Source organism: Ornithodoros turicata, chromosome 4, assembly GCF_037126465.1.
Source record: "Ornithodoros turicata isolate Travis chromosome 4, ASM3712646v1, whole genome shotgun sequence".
NCBI lineage: Eukaryota > Metazoa > Arthropoda > Arachnida > Ixodida > Argasidae > Ornithodoros > Ornithodoros turicata.
The window spans coordinates 1,960,677-1,986,989 of record NC_088204.1 but is presented as its reverse complement, the minus strand read 5'-3'; the positions used below and the strand labels follow the sequence as shown (position 1 = coordinate 1,986,989).

Genomic DNA, 26,313 nt, shown 5'->3' with positions numbered 1-26,313 from the left:
ACAAGAATAACATTTTATTCTACAATATTTACCTTATAGCAGTGCCCATTTGACAGTTTCATAACCATCCCATATTTATAACCGCCACCAGAAACAATGCAAAACAAAACATTTCCCCAAGAGAAGCCTTCAACTCAATGCCTGGCACCAGTCTGCATTTCTCTCAGCTTGAACACTTGGCACACCACCTCTCGGAAGGAGGGGTACACCACGATCTCCTTGAGCCGTTCCAAGGCCCACCTGCTTCCTGTAACCATGAGCTGCAGGAACCACTCGTCGAGCCGGTCCTGTTTCAGATCCATTTGAATGTCCGCCACTCCGGACCAGTTCTTCATGATGGACGCTAAAACATCCTCGTACCTTCGGACGATCAGAAAAAACTCTTCGTCGTCCTTTGCGATGTAGATGCGGACCAGCTCGGTCGCCGTTGCTCCCATCGGCGCTGTGCGGAGGTACGCCAGGTTTCCAGATACGCTCAGCCTGTTGAGCGTTATAAGCGCCAGGTGTCCCAACCGGTAACGTCGCCTACACTCTTTGCTGATTAGCTCTCCGTTGCTGCCATCCTGAAAGATCTTGAGGCACCACGAACAGGCGAAGCGAAGACATAGAATGACTATTTTGTGTGACTGCTGCATGATGACGGTGGCCTCTTCGGCACCGAGTGATCGAGACACTTTGGAGTAGACCTCTCGCATGATTCCCTTATAGAGGTTAAGTTCCCTCGGTTCTTCGACATACAGGAACTCCTTGCTCGAATCTATCCAGTCGTACATCAGCTTTAACAGGTTGTTAGTCATTCGGCCCTGCGCGTCTTCCTCAGAGGCTAAGGGCTGTGGTCCAAGTATGAGGTCTCCCAGGCGTTCACCGAAGCTGTTCCTCCGGTTGGGAACTGGGGCGCTCGCGGTCGTTCGGTCTGCGAGTATCCGCATCAAAATGTCGGACACGACCCAGGGAAAGCTGAGGACTGACCCTTCTGTCCTCTGCATGTCATACGTCACCTGGTACCAGGCAGACGCCTTGCAGAGGACCATTGCCATGCCATGGTCTTCAGAAAAAAACTCTTCCCGCGTCCGACGCACCAAGTGTTCCACCTGGCTTTCCAGAACCATGGCAACATCCGTGGGATCGTTCTTCTCTTTGACGTACTTGCTGAACTTGGCGACAGCTCCAGAAAACGCCTCGGTCTCGGACTCGACTCCGTACGATTTAAGAACCGCGCGGATCTTGTGTGCGTAGCGCCGGTACGACTCTCTGGCGGACGCGATGAACTCTTCTCTTCCGTCCAGCAGCAGCCTTGGGTCTGGAAGGCTGTCCTCTATCACGTCCAGACATTCGGTGCTGAGTTCGACGCGCTTGCAGTTGCGGTACAGTTGGCCCAAGACTTTCTTTGAACAGTAAGTGTTCTTTGTGTCGAGCTTTTCCATGAAGTCTGGGTACATGGGTGGTTTCTCAGCGTTCTGAAACCCTTTGATTTCTCCACACTTTGCGAAGTCCAGATTGACCGAGCATTTTCGCGCGAGGTCGCGGCAGCGTCGGGAGTTGATGCCACCGGTGAGCATATCGGCCCATACCAGATGCGCGTTGGCAATTAGGCCTATTTTATCGCCCTTGATGTACTGGCAGAAAAAGTCGATCATGTCTTGGACCTGCCGACGGTGAGGAAGCAAAAAATCACCACTTCAGCACCAATGTTGACGTGACGTTACCTCCACAGGAGTCTTCTTTTCTTTGGGCGGATCGCTGTTGTAGTGCATCGGGCTACAGTTGTTCTTGAAGATCAGATCCTCGTACCAGAGCACGGAGTACTCGTCGCCATCCAAGTCAGATCCTAGGAGACCGCTTAAGGTTAGTGACACATTGTAACAAAAATCGAGTAGCCTTACCGGACATTTCATCGGGATGCGGCCTTTCACCTTTTGCAGGGAATACAATACAGTCTCTAACATGATGCAGTTCCGGAATATCGACTGCCGTCAGCCGACGGATGTCCCCCGGATGCATACACGGGTTCTTTGTCACGATAACATCACCTATGGGGAAAAAACGGATCATACAACCCGAATCATAGCACCTGCAAAGAGGCGCACCCTTGAGGATTGTGGCAGGATCTGTCGCCTTGTACCGAAAGATGTCGTTGGAATACTGCACGAATACCTGGCCGTATTCTAGCTTGAACGTCTCGTCCAACACACCGAACATGGTACGGCCGCTGTCTGGAGGGACTATGATCCGAGCCTTTGTCTTGAGGTCCTCTGAGGGGTTAAGAAAATTCGCTGAAAATAGACATAGACGGATAACTGCATTACGTACTGAGGACCTTCCGGTTGATAGCCCGAATGAGGCCTCGAAAGAATGGCTCAACCGTGAGGTCCACACCGGCGGCTGCGAGTTCCCGGTACGGAAGGCGCATAGCGCTGTAGCCGCACAGCACTTGGGCTGCTTCGTGGGCGTCCAACATGCTATTAATGAATGAGTCCAGCACACGATTCTGCAGCACCAAGAAGGCCTTCGCACGGATACCGCTTTGCTCCAGGATGGTGATCATTGGTCGGTTCAGATAGAGCACACCTGTAAGAAAAAAAAATAATGTTATAGTCACGTCGCGGTTATAAAGAAACAACCGCGTAAAGAAACGGGTCTGACGTGGCTTGCTGGTCTTGAGCACGTAGAGGTCTTCGTGGTCCGAGTTGAACTTGCACATACTTGGACGAAAGATTATGCGCTTCCCAGTGAGGCGAGGGTCCAACAGCAGCATGCCTTTGCATCCACCGTAACGGATCTGAATAGCGCACGGTTCTTCGCCGTCTTCCAGCTCCAGGGCTCTGTACACCTGCGATGAAAATGCCATTCACTACGTTGTTTAAAGTGGGCACTGTTCAAAATTAGTGCTTTAGTCGTTACTGAACTGGCATAATTGCAAGGCCAAAGGCGGGTGTGACTTTCTCACAAAAAATCTGTCTGTGGAAAGGTCCCTCTTATGACGTCAGACCTCTGGTAAATTGGACCTCGGAGAATACTGGCACCGAAGAAGTGCAACGTACATGCTGCTTTCGTTCGTCATGGAATAGTACATTTTACCTTTCTTAAGAGCTGCGCAGAAATGCGACCTATTCCATCAGAGAATATGTAGTCCCGCTTCGGGTCAATCGCAACGGGAGTGCGGATGTCATGTTCCATCAACGTGTAATGTCGGGGCACATTCACGAAGCCCAGGGACTGGGAGAAGGCCTGTCCCATTCGAGCCATCAACTTCGGTACACTCAGGATACCGGACAGGTCACCAATACCGGCGCGGATGCCTTCCGCAGTTCGTTCCATTGCATCCTTGGCGTAGAACCACACCCCGTGGTTCCGAAGCTGTGAGGTAGAGCAACCCAGAAACTGGAACCTCCGTCCGCCAACCTTGACACCGGACATGAGCTGTGGCTTAATCACCTGCAAATCATTGTATTACTATCTGGTAGATTTTGCGACTGGTCTGCCTACAGCATTGAGGAACTGTTCCTTGCAGGCTCCGAGTGAGAAAGAAATGAGCTTGCAGTCGTCGTCGCGAACGACCACTCGAAGTGCATATTCGGGATCAAAATGCTGCAGGAGACGACTCTTGCAAACCAGCTGCGGTGGCAGAAAGAGCTTCTTCGTCGGCGTGATGATCACCTTGCGAACCTTAACAATATGTTTGGGAAGTTCTTGAGCCACCACGGATCCTGTCCATGTCTCTTGGCACACACGGTAACCAAGATACTTTGCATATAGGCTCTCCAATGCGGTGCAGAATGTTACGACCTAAGGCACGTGATGTCGTTAATTTACAGGTCACAAACTTTCCTAATCTCACCCACCTTTCCCTGGCTTAAAGCGAAGTAGATCTCGAAAAGTGCTTCCTCGAGCGCCCGTGGACATTCGGCCACTCTATGCATCAATTCCCGGTTGACCTCCTTAGCCTTACCAGACAATGCCAACTCGTCAGCCACCTGGAAACTTCCGGACCAGACACTCAGCAAGGCGAACGTAGCCCCAAAGTCATCGAGTCCTGGTCTTGGAACCTGGCCCAAGTCCTTCGCCTTAACCTCTTTAACGGGGGCATAGACGACTTCGGCGTTATTTTTTGTACGCAACACCAAGTTACTCAAAGGTGTCCAGTGCTTCCTGTCTGCGAACGACATCTTGAGTACCCTGGTTTTACCAACAACGTCTACCGTACACCTCGAGGCGCCGTCGCCGAACTCTGTCGCCCTGTCCCATGCAGACCACTCGTAGAGTTCGTACGGGTCAACGTATCGGTCTTCGTTGCATCCGCTCATGCAGATCTTGTACAAGAGGGGAGAGTGCAAGAGGTGCAGGTAAACGATAGTTTCGTGAGGCTTGATCTTGCACATGGTTATACGACAGATGGACGAGTACCGTACGACCATTCGGTGCCATGGTGAAATTCCTTTCTTGCGAGAGTCCAAAAAATATAGGGAGAGCACGTTTGAACAGTGCTCGAAGTAAACGGTGGGATTTGTGATTCTTGCAGATTTCGAGGTGGCGTCGGTGCTGTTATAGTGGTCGATAAAGGTATTGTAGCCCAAGAAGATTCCCAGTGAGAAATTTTCCATGAAAACTTCTTTGTGCTCCATAGCAATTATATCATCGTAGGGGTTGCAGAGGGTCTCTAGTTCGGACGACCCGAGCCACCAGTCCAGGTCGAGTGCCCTACCGTGACCCAGAGCTCTGCGGACATTGTCCAAGTCGCACCACTTGTTGACGACGTAATGAAAAGAGTCGCAGGGCGGGCGCTCCGTGTGCACTACCACGTGGACTTCGTCCCACGGTTCTTCGTAGACCGCGACGTCGCAGAAGTCGCACGACACGACGCGCTTAATGGAGACCGGAAGGTTCAGGATTCGGCGCAGGTCCGCAGCGGTCGGCTGGCGGCGACCGCGGAGGCTTTGGATGCGAACGGGGAGCTCATACGCTTGCGTTTCAGGAAAGGAACTGTAAAAAGATAGTTAGATTGAACATATGATGGTAGCTGAGGCTAACAGATGAACAAAACATCAAGCCCCTGACACATATCCCATCTTTTCAGACGTGTACAGCTTGGGACAAAAGTTTACGGAACACCAGGTTGCCGCATTTCTTTATTAGAGCGACACTCTAGCAGCAAACAGGAGCGCACAAATACTGAGAGATGGATAAGACAGGCGGTCACCCGTTTCTTGTTCGATGCATGGGGTCGTTCCGACGAAGAAATATGCTCCGTAAACTTTTGTCCCAAGCTGGACACATACCACCATCTGCAGAAGTATGTTATCGAGTCGGTTATACGTAACTGGTGATATGGTACCACTGGTGATATTGTATTGATATTGGTGGACACTAGTGGGTGTACTTTTCTGGACAGGAGGCCCCAAAGGAGCCCATAGATTTCTGCTGCTTAGTTTCGCCATCAAGCGGTCCGTTCACATATGGACTCAATATAATGGCGAGATCGGAAATCACTACTCAAGTCACGCCAGCTTTTTCTCCAGGCACAATAGCACACGCACACACCGTGGACACAAATTTATGAAACAGCGGCAAATTGTTCATACAAAAAAGTTCCGAAGACTATAAGTACACGTTTGAACTAGGAGCTCACCGTGAAATTGAAGGCTTCGTCATTCCCCTCCCGATGCGCGAAAACGAATAACTTGAAGCGGGGTTCCAGATCCGCACTGGAACAGCACACACACACAGCACGCGGACAAGCGCGAGGCCCGCGTGGATCGCAGTCGATAGCTATTCTGGGCTACGCTAGCTAGTCTTTTTCTAATGTTGTTGTAAAATTGTAGCGTAAAGTTGTAAGTACTAAAGTCAAGGTGCTATTTTGGAAACGTGATGTCGGCAATAAGCCTCGCGTTTTGTCCCATCCTATACAGCTGGCAACACAAACTGAAGGTGCATGTAGAGCACTCCGAGCAGAGATCGGAGATTTGTGCAGAGTTTTCATTTCAGGGAGGCTTTTCAATTCCGAGGGGCTGGGATCGTGTGTATGTAAGCAGTATTCCTACACTCTAAGAAAACAATGAGTAAAATGGAGAGAGTAATCACTATATATCACGGTTGACGGTTGGATTCAAAGTATTTTACTCCCGTGCATTTACTCCCGAAAGGGACTATTATTTGTGGCAATGCGTTTAGTCCCCAAAAGGAGTACAATTACTCCTTTTTTTTCTTAGAGTGTAGCTTCGGGAGTGCTTTTATTTACCTATTATTCTAGCTCGGAAGATACCGAGATTTTCCAGGTGCGACGAAGTGTTTGCACAACAGTCCGCAACATCTGAACAAATAAGCGCACGTCACCTCGAGTCAGTCTCAAATATTTCCTCCTCGAATAAATCAAAATATTTAATTCACGAGATGTGTTGGCTTACCGGCGCATCTTCGCAGATATCAAGCACGTCCTCCAAAGCGGGAAAAAAGATGGCGCAGTATCTTATAGTTAATAAGCAGGACGAGTGATCAGTGTAGCACTGCCTTGTGGTATCCAGTCTGCTGGGAAACGCGAGCAGAACTAGCCACGCTTGTCGACTTCCAGCCACACTTTCCACGAGTCGCTATTCATCGTCATTGTTCGAGTGTCACCATAAATTCGAGAATTGAATCTCGTATTTTCCCACCTGCCTCACACAAATTCACATCGCCTGTGGTGTATTCAGAATTTGGCACTGTTCGTTGAATTCATTCAATAGCATATGCTTTCCCTTCCCAGCAGTTAGTAATATTGCAACTTGAGGGAGTCAGTGCATCACTCATATTCTCATTCTCATAACAATCCGAAATTACCTCCTGAGAGGTGTAATATGAGGGCTCGATCGATTCTCGTAATTTTTTTTTTTTTTTTTTTCGTTGACGGGAGCGACAATTTTTTGTCAGCTGTTTCACACACCTGTTGTTATTATGTATAGACGTATGCATCTATCTGTGTTGGAAAGCTAGGCAAATTTAACGTCCACCGAACGGAGGTAAAGAAGAAGAAGAAGAGCATGCCTCACCCTCCTTCTTGCGCTAAGCCCATTAGCCTCAGTGGCTAACGGCCATTGCTCTGAGGTGGAAGAAGAAGAAGAAGCCCATTATCTCATACTCCTGGCCAATCGCCCTGTGTGGCTAAGGGCCATTTCCTTTGTGGCTGAAGAAGTAGATGAAGCCCATTGGGGCAACGGCCGTCAAGTCTCATACATCGCGCGTGAACAAGATATCCAAAGCATCAAACCTTCATTGAACCATCTCTGTAATATCAACGTCATGTAAGTACTTGAGCTAGCTCCTATATATCCGGCGTACTACGAGGTTAATACCATGTGAACGTATATTTTGCGATGTAGGAATCACGACGAAAGCACGACACAGCGCTCCACACAACGCTCCACACAACGCTCCACACCGCTAGACATCGCCGACAGCGTCGTGTAAGTACCCCTGAGCTAGCTTCTGAAGGGGACCCTTCTCGGATGTCTCGGATGTCATTGTTTGAAGGCGCAATGTATTGTGCGATGTAGGAATACCCTCGATCCCACTTCACCACTGGAACCACCGCTGGAACCGCCGCCCGGGTTCCGCTATCGGGTCGTCCAAGTTCCACTACACGAAGCTATGGTATGTCTTTGCTACTAGACAGTACATATACAGTGAACCCTCGTTATTATGACCATGGTCGTTCCCGAAAATTTTGGTCATAATGCGGAATTGTCATATTAAAGGGGGAGATTGGCAGAGGTTTCACTGCATTGTTCTCCAGGAGTATGGTCGTAAAGCGCGTATGTCAGATTATCGGCGGTCATATTAACGAGGGTTCACTGTACGTACATAACTGTATTGCACGACGATGGTACATTTTGAACGGGCAAACGCGACCTATTGCGACGCCATCCACGAATAGACACCACAGCGAAAAGAACAACTGGCATAAGATCACAGCTGAGCTGGAACTGACATTCAGTTTCCTGTGTGACAGTATAGCAGCTGCAGTATACTTTTTCGAAATGTAACTGGCTGCAGCCAGAAAGGTAAAGTAGCTACTTTACAGTTACCTTTTGATGTTGTTCTATGACATGCACTGTTCCACCGCGCAATTATGTCAACAGGGGCGCTGGAATTCTCTCGCAGTAACGTGTAAAGGACCGCAAAACGACGTGTGGAAAGATATATGGCCCTATACCTGAGTGACTTGTCTATACTGCTGTTTCCGCCTGATTACGGTTACAAGTTTCTGTCCCGAAAGTAACTGTTAGCTGAGTTGCAACTCAAGTGTGCCTTTCTGAAGACTATGCCGGAGCTTGCCGACCAACTCAAAGTGGATAACGACGCCTATGGAGATGGAACACCGTACCACGATGAGCTGTTACATTCGCATGAGGGCGAGTTAAGCCCGGACTTCCATCCTACTACTTCTGAGGTAAGTCAGACGAGAATCGCAGCTCATCCACCGATGCAGGCAGAAAGTCTAGTTAATTCTCGTTTCTTTCTTTCCGCTGTGCTACAGAAGCAAAGTAAGTCGGGATCATCCGACACTAGTGACGTACACCGGGAAGCTGCTCGTCTGCGGCAAGCCATTGCGTTAGTATTCGCCTACCGTTCTCTCGTTTGAGATGAGCGCGGGTGCAGGTATACCCGCAGTCACCCGCGCACTTTTGGCAATTTGCGGGTAAAAATTAGGTGTCGTTACGAGTAAAATATGGGTACACCCGCATTACCCGCACCCGCTGAACTACTGTAAACCTATTTTTATTCGCGATGTACGTATTAACCTTCGCGAATCGCGCACTCGGTCGTATATTCGCGAGTATTTAATTTCGCGATTCCAGGGCTGTTTCCTTTCGCAGCATAAACGTGAGGCTGTGTTTGCGAGTACAATTTTTCGCGATTTTTAGCGGTCGTGAAATTCGCTTAAATTAATACGTCGCGAACAAAAGTACGTTTACAGTAACCTTTTTCCGCTCTAACTTACTAATTAATTTTGACATTTTCATTTGACATTTTCTTCGACATTTTGACTTTGCATTTAGACTTTTTCTTCAGTTTTCATCGGGAAACATACCTGCAAAAGTAAACTCCCTGGTCACTTGACATTTCACCGATGCACCTTTGGCACGTTAGCGTTGAAACAGCACGTTCTTTTCTTTGTTGGAGGTTTCTACGTGTATACTTGAAACCTCATCACCTATTGATGAAAGTGTTACAGAGGAAATGAAATGAAATGAAATGAACTAGAGGCTATAGCAGCAAGGGCGGTATATATTCCCCGCGTTCCACCTAGAAACGACGTGTATGCCCCAGAGGAGGGGAAGTGCAATGGGGTACGGGCCATTTTCGGTGTGTAGCACCATATGCATTTTTTTTAAAAATTCCGCGTTAGCGCCGCGAAGCAACTGTGGCTGTGAGCAGCGTACCGGCGTGGACAGATGGAGAGAGGACAGCAGGAAGGAGTGGGGGAACTGGGGGGTTAGTATGCGTCCTGGGCCGACTTCAGGGGGGAACTGGGGGAAACCCCAAATAGCACAACCGATGCGGGGATTCGAACCCGTGTCACTTCCCAGTCTCGGCGTGGAGAGCGGCCTTCCTAAACACTATGCCACGGGAGCTGCTGCAAGAGTACGTATAATTCGGAGTTTCTCCAAGTCCAAGGAATGTAGAACTAAAAAAACAAAACAAGAAAACAAACGAAACGAAAACGAAAGAACACAAAAATAAAAAGAAAACAAACTGCGGGCGTGTCTGCGAAAACGCGGAACCCTAGTTATAAACTACCGTGACAATATGTCACATTATCACATGAGACGCCAATTCGTGAGTGGTCCTTTGAGGTGGGATTGCGCGCCGGTATAATAGGCGCTATGTTACAAACGTGGTTGCCTCGCTTAATTAATCTCGCTCGCGTCTTGGGCGCAGGGACCTAAACGAAGATAACAAGTCTTCCGTCTACCTCATGGGTGGCATGGTTCCTATAGTAATTGTCCTCATCTTGGCCATTCCAGCCGCTTACCTTCTCAGCCACACCAACGGTGAGTGCCGTTTGTAATTGGACGTCTTGCCCGTAAAACCCAGGTAATATGAATGTCATGACGTGTCTCACGTAATGACACTCACTGGCACACTCATTCGTGAGAGTCAAAATGCTTGGGTAGCAGGATGCATGGTCCAATCGGCTTTGACACGCGTGTCTTCGCGGGGAACGTGCGTATGCTCAGATTTCCCACTTGAGCCATTAGGTCGATGGACGGACGGTCCACTGTGCTGCGCTTATGATAATCTGCCTCTGGTCAAGTTACCTCGGTATGTGCCGCATCTACCTCAGTTCAATATGAAACGCTTTTGCTTTGCAGTGACTTACGAAAAGGTCTGCACACAACTGAGCTGTAGAAATGACGGTAAGTCCCCTTTTGAAGTACAGGTAGGCCGTGATTATACATTATCGTCAACAACGTCACATACTGAGTACAGCACAGGGAAGGGTGAGGTTCTACGGGAGTTTGTATCTCTTATTGAGGAATGCTTAGGCGTCCAGTACAATTAATGCATACACGATGCAATGAACCACGCACATCAATATTTCCTGGGCCGTAAGTGGGAAGGCGTTTGCTACTAAGGGATTCTATCCAGAAACGCGACAAATAGCTAGGGTCTATACTCAATTTTCGGGTAGCTCAATTCCGAAAGCTCGTTTCAGTGTTGTTTGTACGCAGTATTTCATTGTATAACATGTACAAAACTGTTTCGAATTTGGCGGTGTTCTTCAATAAGCCGAATCTATAGTAATACCGATGGAGACTGAGCCCGTCAGACGTTGCATAGCACCGGCAATATATTTGCCGTTTTCCAGGTGAGCGATTCAAGGCTATCGTGGACGCAGCGCCTGTAGTGCCTTGTAGGAACTTTTACACACACGTCTGTAGCTTATGGATGGAGCAGACCGTCTTGCCGGACTTCGCTTACAAGTACTCGTACGACGATCAGATGGACTTGAGGAATGAATATGTACTGGCCACGCAGCTATCACGTAAGAATACAAGTGGACGAGAATTGTCCATGTTAATCGTCACGATGATACACAAAAGAAGAAAAAGGATATAACTTGTACAGCACTGTGCACACTTAACAGTAACACCACCCAGTGGCGTATCTAGAGCTACCTGCGCCCATGGCAACATGGTTAACATGATGTCCTTGGGGATGCGTTTTCGTGTGGTCCGCACTAGGTTTCACACTACAACCTCTCTAATGGCGGGTGCTTTAGATCATTTATGAATGAGCCAGGTTGAGTGCCCGACCTGGCACATTCACACCCGACCACATAATGGCGCCCCTGTTCACCTGGCGCCCATGGCACCTGTCCACACCTGCCACACCCTATAGATACGCCACTGACACCACCTCCGTACAATCGGTGGCCCCAATAGAAAGTGCGCAAGGGTTCCCGACAATGCGAGTTGCAGACATGAAGGTCAGGTTTCGACTTACATGTTAACTACTCGCATTGTGGCGAACCCTTGCGCACTTTCTACTGGGGCCACCGATTGTACGGAGGTCGTGTTACTGTTAAGTGTGCACAGTGCTGTACAAACAGCGGAATGTGCGCTGCCGATATGTCTAACCGGTCTCCTGTTTCGGTGACCTGGCTCGTGCAGCTCTGACCTGGCTGTGATAAGCGCCAGACTGGCGGGAAACGAGAGAAGCAACATTGCACTCGTCGAGGAGGGAAGGGTACCGGCACGCGTTATACAGGGTGTCCCAGAAAACGTGTCATTGAATTATAATAACAAAACTACACCATGATAGAATCACGCGGTCAAAGGCACTTCCATCTCCTGATGTGAATTTCATGTAAAGTGAGTTTAAATGTAAATTTTCGCGAACTGAACTCGGAAATTTGCCAGGTAAATGTCGCTTTTTTATCCCACCAATGTGAATATGATTCACGATAATTGACAGGGATATTGGGGAGCTATCCCATCGGAAAAAATAGCCTTTTGGAGCGCAATCGCTGTCAGCCCGACCAAAGGAGGTTGGAAACCCAGCCCACAGAGTGACGGTAGAAAAAATGACAGTTCCTGAAATTGGGAAAGTGAAGGCATGATCCCGGCGGAAGCAAGATGCGATAAGCCCTGTCTGTGTTATCGCTTTCTACTATCCCGGTGTTGGCCGGGTTTCCAACCTCCTTTCGTCGGACTACCAACGCTATGCTCCGGGTGCTCCGTAAACCATGATGATCGGCTATTTTTTTTAGATGCGATAGCTCCTCAATATCCCTGTCAAGTATCATCAGTTTCAGTAAACTCGGCACGCTCTTCACATTGGTGCGATAAAATAGTGACCTTTACATGGCAACTTTCCGAGTTCAGTTGGCAAGAATTTACATAATTAAACTTGCGTTACGTCATATTCACATCAGACGGTGGCAAAAACCTGGTAAGAACAAATGCCGTTGACCGCATGGTTCTATGTGCAAAGCGATTCCATAGGAATTCACCGGATAGTATAATCTTTCTCACTGCTCTTCTTTTTTTTTTTCTTCCTTGTATCTGCACTCGTGCATATATCGTGCAGGCGTCTCGGCCCACTGGACGATTCCAATATTGCTTTCCACGTGACCCCGCGAGCACTTATCGGGCCAAGTGACGGAGATTGGTTAGAGCCACGGTCAAGAAGAGTATCAAGGGACCGTAGTTAGAACTATAGTGACAATGGACCTTTTTCACAACGCTTCTGCGCATGCTCAGAAGGTTCCCTATATATATTCAATAGATGGCGCCAATATGGCACCGGCTGTGCTTTGGCGCGCGCCGATCGTGTTTCGCTGGACAGCCGCTAGGGTTTGTTTATAAGCATTCGCGCTTGGTGGTGAAACCAGAGTGGATGCATCACACCTTGATCAAGCCTGCACAGAAAATATATAAATATAAATATAAAAATTAATAAATAAAATATAAAATAAAAATATATTTATATGTTTATAAATATATAAATATTTTCACGAGCTTTTTCGTGGAACTTGTTTCTAGGAAGATTCGAAGCGATGCGGAACCGCTCGTCAGACAGTCTTCACCCACTGAACGTCATTGCTGATATTTATGGCTACTGTAATGACACTTCTCACGGTAAGCGCTCTCCTTGACGCCCTGCTCATTAATATAATCGCTGCTGATATATTGACTGTGCACAGCGCATCAGGGCAAAATCCGCGAGACACTGCGTTCCATAATATATGGTGTGGCCACACCTCGCAGTTCAGTCACTCAAGCAATGGCTCGGGTAGCCATTCGCTACGCCATTGAACCCGTATTCAAGTTCAGGTTGCGCTCCTCCATCAAGGGAGCTCGGTTCGAGGTAAGGTACCCGGACTTACGACTACAAGTTTTTGCTCCCGCTTATAACCACAGTTGCTTCTCGGTGCTGACACGGAATCAGTTTTTGCTAACGGCAGTATAAATCGGTAAAGCGCCTGCATCGGAAGGATTCGAAAAAAAGAAAAAAAGGTGAGCATCACACGGACCGCTACTTGATACCGAATGCAACATTCGCATTCATTTTGTGCGAGTAATTAATTCGTAAATAGATGAAAATACCAAACCGAAACCAACATGCAAAGCGCACAGCGGTTCGCCCGGAGGAAGATACTGTGACGTAACCCGGCATTGTCGTCTGCTACGAAGCTTGCATTCTTCCATGCAGGATGACGTCGGCAGTGTTGCTTTCAGCGCCCTCTTGCTTCACAGAGGCGAAGCGCCCACTTCGCAATAATTTGATCGAATAAAATCTGCGCACTTTGGGAACACGATATTTTGTATGTGTGTTCCTGACATGCACCGCAAGGGTTACTGCTATGTCGCAATCGTTGTGGTGACAACTGTGGTTATTGAATGTTATAGAGCTGCAAGAAACAGTTAGAAGTCACTTTTGTAGAAAAGTAACTATCGGTTCTGTAACTAGTGACTGCAAAAAGTATAACTGGTTACAGTTATACAAGTTACTTGTAGCTCTGTTACTACCCAAGACTGATATAGAGACGTAGACAGGTAAAAGATTTCAGCAGGAAGGAGTGGATCGAGACAACGGGGTTAGTATACAAAGTATCCTGGGCCGATTCCAGGGTGAACTGTATGGAACGTCTGCCATTAAAGAGAGGGAAACCTCACGGCCGGTGGTAGGACCCAAACCCACAACCACCTATAGTCTTGGGAACGACCTTGGGGGCTACTCCGTGCGAGTGGATGATGTATATACCCATCCCAGGGTATCAATCATTTGATTGTCGATCTGCAGTATGAGGTACCGAGCTCGTCCTGTTTCGAGTTTTTCAGGCGAATATCGCTGCAAGCGGTATTGCTATATTACACGACACTGACGCGCTTGAAAGGGCCACATCAGATCCGCCCACGGTCATTCTGAAACGGATAATGACACATGCAAGAATGTATCATGGCTTCTGGTAAATACTTGTGTTGTTAAATACCTCGCTGCTTCTAATTATTGTGGCTACGCATTTATGTAAACGCTTATCTGTCCCTGTTACGTGCTTTATTGCTAGGACAAGTATACAATGGCGCTTATTGAAACTGCTCTCCGCTCGTACCGCGCAGATATTGAGTAGGCCACATACAATTCCTCACTCCAAACATGCATTTATGAACGATTTTTTTCCAGGAACCGTTCATAAATCGAGTGTTGACTGTAGCTCCCTCTTTTTTTTTCAGTTCGACAGGCCTTCTTTAATCATAAATCCTGCGAACTACATGACGCGTGAGTTCAAAGTACGTCCCGCAGACACCAGACTTCTGCACGGAGCTGTGAAGGAGGCCCTAGAGTTCATCCGGGTTCCTAATAGTGACCAGAAAGCGGGGCTCGTAGCGCAGATCGTCAACGAAATCGGAAAGGTACATAGTAGTAGATGAGGCATTAAAACACGAAAAAGCGCTGCCTATCATATATACGAGGGTGGATCAAATATAAAGGAGACTTTTGTTGTAGAGCGCGTTCTGTCAACTGGCGCACGCTGGTGTGCGCGTGTCAGTAGTCACGTGAGAAGCCGGCCGGTCTCGTTACATTTCTTCAGTAGCCGTCGTACGATATCTGAGAAAGAGGTACACCCGTCGATTGCGCGAGGTATTATTATAAAGTTCCTTGCTCGTGAGGGTGTAAAACAGACGAAATTCTGCACAAATTGACGGCACAGTTGGGGGTCAAACACTGTCGAGGCCGCGTACGTACGTGTGCTTGCCTGGCATAAGGCCGTGACTAGGTTGAAAACGAAAGCCCCCATCAAAGCCAAGACCCGGCTGTCAGCTGGCAAGGGGCTTGCAACTGTTTTTCGGGACGAGCGCGACATTTTGCACATTGATTTCTTGCACGATCGTCGCACCATCAACGCTGCATATTCCCTGTGGACTTTGAGTGAGGTTAAACTTGCTTATCGCAGCAAAGAGGTGTGACCAACCAACACGTAAATTGATTCTCCTACATGACAACGCAGGACCCCACGTTGCAGCCACTGGAACACCTTCCCTATAGCCCTGACTTATAGCCTTGTGACTTTCACCGTGTATTCACACGAGTGACATTGCCCCAGAAGCGGAAGGTGCGAAAAGCGTCATAGCTTTCTGCTGTCACGTGACCGCGAGCGCTCAACGTCGGGTCTTCACGTACACTACATAGCCACAAGATATTCCGTAGCAGACGACAGGAAGACACGCTGACGGTGTCGTCTGCTAAGTGTCGACTGCTGCGCAGTTCGCCACTCCCGATATTCCGCACTGTGTGAGTGCTCAATATAACACGGGTCAGAACTTCGGCTCTGTGAGCGGTGTTTTCGCTTTTTCTTCTGCTATAGAATATTCCGTGAGGAGGTAGCTCGTGTGAATACACGGTCACTCGTTTGAGCCACTCTAGGAGGAGGCGGCCAGCGATTCGACGACGACGACGCATCGGAGGCGTTTGTGCGCAACTGGCGCTGCTGATATAACCCACTTCATTTTATGAAGAGGGGATCAAAAAGCTACCCACCCACTGGGAAAAATGCATTTCTACACCGGGAGACAATACAGAAAAATAATGCGCACTTGGTGAATTTCTTACTACAAATAAAAAATATATAATGGAAGTCTCGTGTATATTTGATCCACCCTCGTACTTGATGATGGTTCATAAAGCGCTTGTGACATCCTCATAATTGCATGCATTGTACCGCACGCCATGTAGAGTTTTGAGGGGGGAAATTGTGTTTTTCTGCGTGTCGCTACTTGAACATACCTCGACGTCCAGCTCTGACGTCGGAGCCTCCGCAATTCCTATTGGTTCTCGTAAGCGTACCCAGGGGAAAACCCAGGCAGGGGTACGTACCGTCGTATCAGTGATGTACGCGTCTATATAAAGCTTGACACATGGATGCGAATAACCGTATTTTTTGTATTTCGAGCAAAACTTTACCTTCCATCCTTCTTCCCTTCCAGCGTGCCATTAGGGAAGACCTGAACTCAGTGGCCCATGAACATGGCCTCTATGCCTTCCATAGCTTGGGAGAGAGTGACCTGGTAAGGTATCCTTGTACCTTAAGTTGAAATGTTAAGGCCGTAAACGAGAACGGAGATTGTGGTTTCTCTTTTCTTCGGCTTTGGGGGGTATAGGAATTCAAATGAAGGTTCGAACTGAATCAAAATTCGGATCAGGATGGAACGAATTTTTCGTAATGCGGGCCGAATACGGCCCGAATTGCGCTTTGATAACAGTATCATCAAATAACAAGATTATCCGGTCTTTACTGTCGTTGGTCTACCTTTCATTAAATCCTGAAGCGAAAAGTGATCCGATTTTTTTTATTGAGTCGGGATCTCTTCCTGACCTGTGATTCTGTCCAATCTAGAAATTGAACCTGTTCAAATATCCAGTATCGTGACTGGATTCCAGTTTAATTCCATAACCGCATATTCAAGGGCACTATACTATACTATATCGCAGATTGACTGGCGCGAGTACATTTCTGAAATCGTCGGTACCGGCATAGCCCTGCACGAGAATACGACCGTCCGCATCCGAAACGACTGGTACTTCCAGAACATCACCACGTTCATAGAAGACACTGCCATTTCGTAGGTATTCTCAAACCTATACCTTTTCTCTCGTCCTTCCTTTCCTTCGGGCATAGTGGAAAGCTTATTTCTCTGTTCCTCCGTGGCCATGCTTCTGGAGGAGCGCACATAACAGTCAAGTTGAAGAACCTATTCCGTCACGAAAGGCGAATTCTAAGTTCGCTTAGTGGCGGGCCACATTGAAGCAGGTTTTCCAAGTTGCCTCCGTGAACCAGACGAACCGTTTTAGCATTTAGCTACTCTGCTATGACAATTCCATAAGAGTGGCTTCTCCGCATGCACTTCTACCGAAAAGGGAATTCCCGCAAATGCTGCAGTGTTGCCAGACCGATGGCTGCGTGCGAGCTATGGCATGGAACAAGGCAGCAAAGAAAGCTGCGAATAAACAATATGTCAGTCAGGCGTAGCCCACACGTTTCAAGGGGATACTTTGTTTGTTCATAATTTGAGCAAAGTATAGTTTTACTCGGAATCTCCTATGAATTCTGACATCATGTATCATGATGTGTGTCTCCTTTTTCGATTTTCCTAAATATATCCTACACTCTTAAAAATGAACTTCACCGCATAGCACGCTCCTAACCAACCATCATCTCGAATGATATCGTTATCTGCCCCGATTTCTTGAAAACGAGAGGCGTACGCCTTTTTGTGACACTTATGCTGTTCATAATTGTCACAGAAATGGCGTACGCCCCCCGTTTTCAACAAATCAGGGCAGATAACGATATCATTCAAGATGATGGATGGCTAGGAGCGTGCTATGCGGTGAAGTTCATTTTTAAGAGTGTAGTGACCATTTCCTCAACGTGTCGTAGCTTGGCTCTGCCAATGTATTTCGCCATCAGTTGCCATCGAGAGGCGGAGCCTATTTCGTGCCGTACATAATGAGCACAAAATAGGCTCCGCCTCTCGTTTTCAACAAATCGCGGGCGAGGACGTTGTCAACCGGGATGAGGGTTGGCTAGGAGCGTGTTATGTTGTGAAGTTCATTTTTAAAAGAGTGTATATGCTGCGGGTGCAGTGCGGCTATGAATCAAGATACTTTAAAATTTTTAAAATTATTTTTTTTTAAATGAACTGGGATACTGTCCATAGGCACGCACCCTTTTAGATGTCGTTAGGTGGTTACTCCTGGGATGTCACATCGCATAAAATGGCCATGAAACTGCCATAAACGTGAGGCCATTTCAGCCCCGCCCTTCGAAGCTTTCCGGCAGAGCGAGAAATTTAGTGAATTACTACCTGAAATATCAGTAATAAGAAGTATTTGTCCAAAAGACGCGCGCCTCTCTGTCCGCTTTGTCAAGTCGATTGCAATTATACTAGCTGTACCATTACAGAAGACAGCACCCATGCCTTACGCAGGAATTGCACGCTCTTACTGTTGCTTTTCTCTACTTTTCTCTACGACGGACAAAATCCTACGATTTATATCTTTTATGAATAGCGCGTGTGAGGCATATCCGTTGTATCACCATCAGACGAGAGCGTGCACATATTCTGAGAGATGTATATAGAATAGCTGGCCACCCGTTTCTAATGCGATCTCTCTTATATGCGAGCAGGGGACCGCTTCGATGAAGAAATACGCCGGAGCCGTGTTCCGTAAACTTCTGTCCCAAGCTGTACCGGTGCAAAAACGCCATGAATGTCATTTGTCATAAGGGTTTATTCACTGACGTCACCTCGCCGCCGTACTGTAGGTCCCTCGAGTTTATGTTCCCGCATTAGTTTGCTGCCGTAGGCTCTTAATTTGGGGTGACTATTAACGGCGAAAACGTGGAAATTGCTCGAATATATATGCTACAAATCACGCTGCACAATAACTCTCAAATACGAAATATACGGCGATATGGGTAGCGGCATGGATGGGACCTACAATATGGCGGCCGATGCAGCATATCTGCCTGCAAGCGACAGTGGCGGTCTCCTGCGGATGACGTCATGTGAATAAACCCTTATGAACCAAGTAAACCGGGACACTTTGCATAACGTACAACCCCCGCGACTAGGGAACACGAAGGGACAGACCTATAGTCTCGGGGTTTTACATTATGCATCGTCTTCACCAGCCATCTTGTCGGGACACTTTGTTGGCCACGCTCTCACCATCAACCACGACGGCAACGCAGGTCCGAAAACCTCCTTTGCTACATCAAGTTCCTCCTGGTTCTACGCTTCTCTCCACTCTTACCGAGGCTGGGAAGAGTGTCCGAAGTGCGATGGCGCTTTGCCGAACGCTTCAAGAGGGAACCTAGGCAGTGGACTGCGTGTCTTCGCTTCGTCGATACCGTCATGCCAAAGGCGCTGTCCTGGCTTCTTTACAAGTTCAATACGCGGGAACTGAAAGGCAGTCAGATACTCGTATGTTGCCTTCTTTTAGTGCTTCGCTCCGTGACTCGTGTTTTGCTTTTTTTTGCAGTCCCTCTACCTGACCCACGTGCGCATCTTGCAGGATCTGGTCGACACCATTGACATCTTTACTGGCAATAATATAAACATGCCAGCTCCTGCGCGTCTTGTTGCTCACAGTAAGGTAAAATAAGCGGATATTATGTAAAATTGTTTGTTAGAGGAAGTCTTCGGAAGGATTCGAAAAAAAAAAAAAAATCAAGTGAACCGAACACGGACCGCTCCCTTGTGACGTCACTCAGCATTGTCGTCTGCTACGAAGCTCGCATTCTTCTATGCAGGATGACGTCAGCAGTGTTGCTTTCAGCGCCCTCTTGCTTCACAGAGGCGAAGCGCTCACTTCGTAATAAAATCTGCGCGCTTTGGGAACGCGGTATTTCGTACGTATGTTCCCGACACCACAAGGGTCATTGCCATGTCACAGTCGTTGTGGTGATTTGGTTGCTGAGTCCCACTTTAAGTCAGTGTCCTTCAGAGGCGCCTCACTTTGCTGGTCTTGCAGCTGACGAAGCTGAAGAAAGTGCTGTTCTTCCCATTTGACCGCACGGAGAGCGACATAGTTAAAATGTACAAACGAACCGTGAGTACAGAGTACTATACTCCAGTGTCGGAAAAGGGGTGACGGTCAGATGGTTTTCAGAGACCCGTTTCTAGGTTTGACCCTCTTGAGGCAGCAGCAGATATGCTACGACAGGACACAGCGCTCCATTACAATGTGCAGGCGTTCCTTCAAGGCAAATCGTCGTTTCTGTAAGTATTACGAGCCTGGGGACAGGAAATCGCGAAGATCTCTGGGATCGCTGTGAGCTCACAACTTCGCAACAATGAACGCCCCTAGTGACACATATTGTTGCCACAATGTTGCAGCAACGTTGCGAATGTTGTAAATAGTGGAGCAATGTTTTACAGTATTCAACAATATTGTGGCAACATTGCTAGATGTTGGTCAACATTTTTCTACGTACGGCAACGTCGCCACAACGTCACACTAAAACGTTTACCGAATATTGCTGCCAGCAACATTGCACAACGTTGGAAGAATGTTGAAACGATGTTGTCATTATGTGGCAGTATCATTGCAGCAACGTTGCGAAGCTAATTCAAACATTGTGACAATGTTGGAGCAATGTTCGCATGTGACGTTACTCTAGGGTGTGGCCTCAAAAGGACATTAGCCACGTTTTGACAACGTTTGGGGGCAACATTGCAACAATGCTTCGGCAACATTTTGTGTTACTAAGGGCGTTAAGTGGAGATCCCAGCATATACTAAGTGAAAGCAGTCATGATTCCATCTACTAAACGGCTAAACGCACTTCCGGTGCGCGTGACTCCAGTCACTCTCGGCGACTCCACCTCAGAGAAGGAGTGATGGAGTGCAAAGTACCGCGGCGGAAGTGCAGTGACGTAGTTCCGCTGTTCCGCCTGCTCAGAGACGTGTTTTTGTGGATGTTATGGTGCTTTGAGGTGGATGCCTGCCCTGCGCTGCGCAAATATACCCCCACCAATACCTGGGTAAATGTAATTAAATTACATTACAATTATTACGAAAATGTAATGACATTACAAAGTCACTACTGCGAGCTTAATCGTAACGATGTTGAGGATGTGGCAATGTTGATGTTGAGGAAGAGTTGGCAACTCGCCAGTTTCCAGAAAAAGTAATTTCATTACAGTAATGGCATTACTACCCAGGTATGCCTCCACCCCGAATGGCGACCACAAATTTGCTACGATGAACGATGCATCCGACTCAGCCTTTTGCAAAATCAATTTATTAAATGCTCTGCTTTTAAAAATCGAGTGCTTGCGTTGCCCTGATGTCTTTCAAGCAAAAGCCCCGGCACTCCGGTGTCTCTATATATACGGCATCGATAATGGCTTTGTTTTGAGCGCACAAGACACAGTTGAGCGAAACTATTTTGCGCGGCCGCTTCTGGTTGATGAAGGGTTTTGAGCAATGCTCATGTATTATTTCATTGCTCCTTCGAGCTTGTCGAACTGTATCTACACCACAGCCGGGACTGCTGTTTCTGGTCCTTACCAAGGCATGTACGTGCTGCGGAGAACTTCGTGGCTTGCAATACTCTGAACAGCGGGTTCGGATAGTTTTATTCATCTATTAATTATTATTATTATTATTATTATTATTATTATTATATCAGCGTGTTTACACTGTAGTCTGAGAAATTTGTAGCATCGTTCTGTTAGACGGTGATCTGCTCATGCTTCGCAATGTTTTGGACATTTGGGAATTATCAGAAGGCAACCCTGGTCCCTAACCATGGGCAGGGCCGGTGCTAGGGGTGTGCGGGGCCTGAGGCAAAGGCACATCGCGGGGCCTCTTTCACACCAGCAGTAATGCAAAGATAAGAAATAAGATTTTCGCAGTGGGAGATTTTCGCAGTACCGGAAATGGCAGCAGGAGAGAAGGGTTGGCGGATTTTTCTTAAAAGTGGGACTTTTTCTCATCATATGACGGAATGGCACATAACACATTCTTCTCTCATTTGCGTCCGATTAAGTGCAAACTTGATATTTAAAAAAAGTAATCCCTGGTTGAGGGTTCCGTGCGCGGGGCCTATGCAAGCGTGGGGCCTAAGGCGGTCGCCTTACTCGCCTACCCCTATCGCCGGCCCTGACATGGGACATCAGTAACAACAACTACAGTGTACTAGAATCTGTACAACAACGGAGCATATATGCAAGCGCAGTGACGGAGGTGGCAGAAGACGTTTTTACAACGCCTGACATTCTAATATCCTAATATTTCATTTCCGGTTTCATTTCCGGTTTCATTTCCGGAAGGTTCCGGGAGTACTCCCTCTCCAGAGAGTGTAAATACGTTCACGCAGAAAACTCGCTTTGTAAGTAAAATATAGTGCGAAATAGTGAAGTGAAGGTTAACTTGAGTTCCACAACTTTCAGATATACCTCACTCGCTATTTACTGGAGCATCGTACATCGAAGGAGTGAAGAAGTGAGAGGGACAATCATTCCCCTCCCCATTTACCACTTTCTCACTACAGCGTTTTTCTTTTTCTTTTCGCAGCATCGTCTTTTTGGCAAAAATGGCGTTCATAGTGGGCCGTTGCATAGCTAGAATGTTCGACAGAGAAGGTTTGTAAAAAAAATAAGTAGTCTTGGCCCACGCAGGGATCGAACCTACGACCTTCGCGTTATTAGCACGACGCTCTAACCGACTGAGCTAGTGGGCCACGGACGTGTGGTGTAATTATTCCTTAAATGTATGAGAAAAGGGCAAGTGTGTGAGCGGATTATCGTTTTATCGGTGTGATATTTGTACAGGGTGGGTACTAATATGGTATCCCCACATTTTCGCACATAGCGCGTTCCGTGCATACCGTACGAACTTCTGGCGGCGCACGAAGGCCAAGGAATCCTGGTAACGAAACTTCGCGCAAGCAACGTTAGCAACGCGAACTCGCTCCGTGTATTTCCAATGGGACATGGCAGTGCAGCGCTGCACTGCCATGTCCCATTGGAAATACACGGAGCGAGCACCACCCTTCCGCTGGGGGTGCTACTCTCGCAGAAACAAAACGAGATGTGGTACGACTAGCGGTAGCTAAACGCAACTGTACCGTACCCGCCATTTATGACTTCTGCATCGGAAAAGCGGGTTGCGCGGAGAGCACGTTTGTGTAGGTAACTTTTTTGTTAAGTGGAGTTCGGTTACTACGATTTTACTGTTCTCTTTCATCAGATAAATGCGTCATCCAGCGGCACCGGAGGTTCATGCGGTAAGCAGGAAACTCCATACGTGTAATGTAGGGCTACGGTACCCACCCTACATGAAAACAGCGAGTGAGTTTATTTATTAGTGAGTTTATTTATCGCAGCCAAGGGCGACAGCGTGCTACATAGTACACAGCAGTGATTTATCCAGACCCCCCCCCCTACACCCCCCTACCTTTTTCACCTGCGTGTACCCACTACAGGGGGTGCCCTTGCGATTTCAGCTTTAGACACATGTCGGTAATGATATGTAAAGCTGTAATGACGTAACTATATTAATCCGCGGGGGGCAGCTCCCGCAGCGAGTAACGCATATCTGACACAACTGCCACCAACTACATACTTTCTGCCTTTCTTCTCGTCAGCCATGGCGCAATACGTGGCAGCAGAGTTTTGCAATTTCGTTCCTCGCCTGTTGTCGGGCCCAGGGGCAAAAATGCAACTTCAAGCCTTCCCTCAAAGCAGCTACCAGTATTTCAAATGGAACCTTCCCCTTAACGCCCTTGTGTCATTACTTTCTTCAGGTACTCTCATAGATGATCAAATAGAGTACGTTGACTGGCTAGGCGCGTACGGCCGGCAACGATACGTGGAGATGGATCAGTGCGTCGTACAGCTTTATAACATAACCGAGAAGAAGGATCAGGTAACGCCATATCGTACTTGCAGACACATGTTCCACATAACGATCAGGGGCGTATGCGGCTGAAGGCCTGCATTAACCACTCCCTTCTTCGTCTCCAGGCGTCCATGTACCAGTCTTGCAGAGTTCCAGAGGTTCAAACCCCTGAATGTCGTGTCTTTGGATAGTGCATTTGGGAGAGGGAAACGAAAGTGAAATCCTCCTCGGAACCCGTCCAAAATGCTTTTCTTTTTCTTTTTTTCGCTACACCCGTATTTGTTCACATGGCTAGCGTGGCTTGACGATACACAAAAGGGCGCCCGAATTGGCTTGGCTGATTGAACCCTCAATGTTTGGGACAAGGATCCAGCACTACATACGCCCCTGATAATCTACTTGGGGGTCCATTGTAGAAAAAGCTTGAGCTTGGGCAAAGAAACGAACTTGACAAGACAACACGCAGTGTGATATCCAGCCCCCACCCCCACCCCCCAAGGAAGAAATTCTGAGTATACCACTGACATGACACACGAGCTTTTTGAGCTGCTTGTGTCGTGTCATGCTTTCTGTTCGTTCCCCTGGCCAAGCTCAGGCAAGCTTTTCTTACAATGGATTTCACCCACCAGCTTGCCTGCATTTATGCTATTTTATTAGTTATATACTTAGGGGTCATTCAGTTCAATGGCAATGCTCGTCTTCAAAATCGATCGCAGTTCAGCTCCAGAAGCACTTTGGACGAGGACCTGGCGGACCTGTTCTCTGTCCCGCCGGCTTACCACGTAAATGATTACATATGGAGCCTGTGTACAGCGACTGTCTCACTTTTGCTATCATTTCTGCAGTTCTTTCGCAGAAAAGTATCGGAAGTGGCCTATCCGAGGCTCGAATATCGCCTTCCTGGCTTTGAAGAGCTGAGCTCTAACAGAATATTTTTCTACTCCGTCGGAGAGGCAAGTGAACATAAATATAAAAGAAAGAAAAGTCATTGAGACAGCAACGCATCAACTCAATTTCAAGCACAGGCGCTCTGCGAGACTGAATCCCCCAAAGCGAATAAGCTCCAGCTCGACTTCAGCGCCCGCCCGCCGAATCGAGTACGGTGAGTGGCCTTTGATCAGCAGTTCTCTTTCAGTCAGCAGCTTGGTCTTGGTCAAGAATCATACGCCATTTTACAGACTAAATACGATGCTGAAGAATTTTCCAGACTTTGGAAAAATATTTAGATGTCGGGAGGAATCACCAATGCGATTGGACAAAAATCAAATATGCGACGTCTGGCCGAGACCAGAAAAGAAACTTATTGAACCTATTGACGTCTATTCCAGGGATGCAAGAGATAAAGTAGTCATGGCATAGTTTACTGCTTGGCCATCTTTTGTATACCCGTGGTGGATGCATAAAGGATAAGAATGATCGTGATTATAATAAAACTGCTCTTTGCATCTACAGTGAAAGAGCAGAGGTACTGTCTCTTTCTCTCTCTCTAATAATACATCTTGTGGAAGCCGCCTTTCGGAGTCCAGAGTGAATATGAATGTGTGAAAAATAGGATGCCCCTGGTAGCACACTATGTTGCCAATACGTTGCCCCAATGTTTTCTTCAAACGTTGCCTCCACGTCGCTGTCCTCTTCAGGTCCTTCTGCGGGCTCGGGTGTGGGAGGGTAATTCCCCAAAGCCCGCCTTGGACGCCAGCACGCGAATTTCCGAAACGAAGGCTATTTCGCGCAGGGGAATCCCCGAAATTCGCCGTCGGCACGGTGTAACATGTCTCACAGCCAAACTGCGCCGTCTGGCACTGTTCTATTCACGCGGTGGTTCCAGGTATAGCTGGGCGCCATGGGTTCCTGTGGAGTCTGCCTGTCCAGTAGTAACCAATGATTAATGGACGTGATTGCTTTCTAAGATACATTTCATTGAGGTTTTGTTATTAAGTATAAGAGTCTGGATGCTTCAAAACTGCGCGCTCTATTTGACTTGAGGTTCAGGTGGGCCTACAGTCACGTTTAAATCGGAACAGGTGTCTGTTGATACGAATTCAGACACCGACGGCTAAATTGTGGTCTGCCTCGGCCAATTCGCATTGTTTACATCTATTGACACTACAGACGAAAACGGTGATTATATTCAGAGCTGTTCAGAGCAGAGTCGTTCAGAAGTTCAGAGCAGTTCGGAGGCCGGTTTGCAAAGCACGTGCAAAGGTGGTGGTGTTCCTCCTGACCGACGATGATGGAATGTCCCAGATGTGCGTGGCCTCACGTTAGGACGGTGCCGGTAGAACTGGCTGCCAGGCGCAGTAGCGCGTGGCAGCAGAGGCGCGTCGTCGTCCACGGGCCGCCACATCACCCCCCCCCCCACACACACACACACTCAGACGCGAAGCGGTGCATACGGTTGAGGTCCGCGTCGATACCA

The 26,313-nt window shown here is 47.8% G+C and overlaps 2 protein-coding genes and 1 non-coding gene across 6 annotated transcripts; 1 reads left to right on the top strand and 2 right to left on the bottom strand.

Annotated features, from left to right (window-relative positions):
• On the bottom strand, positions 1 to 17,326 carry LOC135390642 (uncharacterized). Of its 3 annotated transcripts, none has more exons than XM_064620423.1 (10): positions 17,128 to 17,326; positions 3,843 to 4,980; positions 3,487 to 3,786; positions 3,079 to 3,435; positions 2,644 to 2,830; positions 2,311 to 2,568; positions 2,088 to 2,252; positions 1,884 to 2,030; positions 1,707 to 1,828; positions 1 to 1,646 (listed from the first exon to the last, which is right to left on the bottom strand). In XM_064620423.1, the coding sequence occupies exons 1-10, from the start codon at positions 17,193 to 17,195 to the stop codon at positions 135 to 137; spliced, it is 4,254 nt and encodes a 1,417-aa protein (XP_064476493.1). In that variant the 5' UTR covers positions 17,196 to 17,326; the 3' UTR covers positions 1 to 134. The 3 variants fall into 3 exon arrangements, with proteins under 3 accessions (XP_064476493.1, XP_064476494.1, XP_064476492.1); XM_064620424.1 differs by lacking the exon at positions 17,128 to 17,326 and adding an exon at positions 5,627 to 5,863; XM_064620422.1 differs by lacking the exon at positions 17,128 to 17,326 and adding an exon at positions 5,198 to 5,571.
• LOC135390643 (neprilysin-11-like) lies at positions 6,731 to 25,370 on the top strand. Of its 2 annotated transcripts, XM_064620425.1 has the most exons (25): positions 6,731 to 7,274; positions 7,353 to 7,436; positions 7,527 to 7,623; positions 8,291 to 8,422; positions 8,510 to 8,583; positions 9,916 to 10,028; positions 10,350 to 10,394; positions 10,847 to 11,023; positions 13,026 to 13,121; positions 13,187 to 13,350; positions 14,718 to 14,897; positions 16,470 to 16,550; positions 16,975 to 17,105; positions 19,241 to 19,472; positions 19,531 to 19,644; positions 20,023 to 20,100; positions 20,161 to 20,270; positions 22,328 to 22,386; positions 22,448 to 22,499; positions 22,572 to 22,639; positions 23,803 to 23,924; positions 24,614 to 24,679; positions 24,743 to 24,850; positions 24,923 to 24,999; positions 25,076 to 25,370. In XM_064620425.1, coding segments are annotated over exons 1-25 (2,643 nt in total). In that variant the 5' UTR covers positions 6,731 to 7,272; the 3' UTR covers positions 25,257 to 25,370. The 2 variants fall into 2 exon arrangements, with proteins under 2 accessions (XP_064476495.1, XP_064476496.1); XM_064620426.1 differs by lacking the exons at positions 6,731 to 7,274; positions 7,353 to 7,436 and having other exon boundaries at positions 7,548 to 7,623; positions 8,134 to 8,422.
• Trnai-aau (transfer RNA isoleucine (anticodon AAU)) lies at positions 22,664 to 22,737 on the bottom strand. Its single transcript has one exon. It is a non-coding gene; the product is annotated as a tRNA-Ile (tRNA).
• Positions 25,371 to 26,313: the final 943 nt, after the last annotated feature.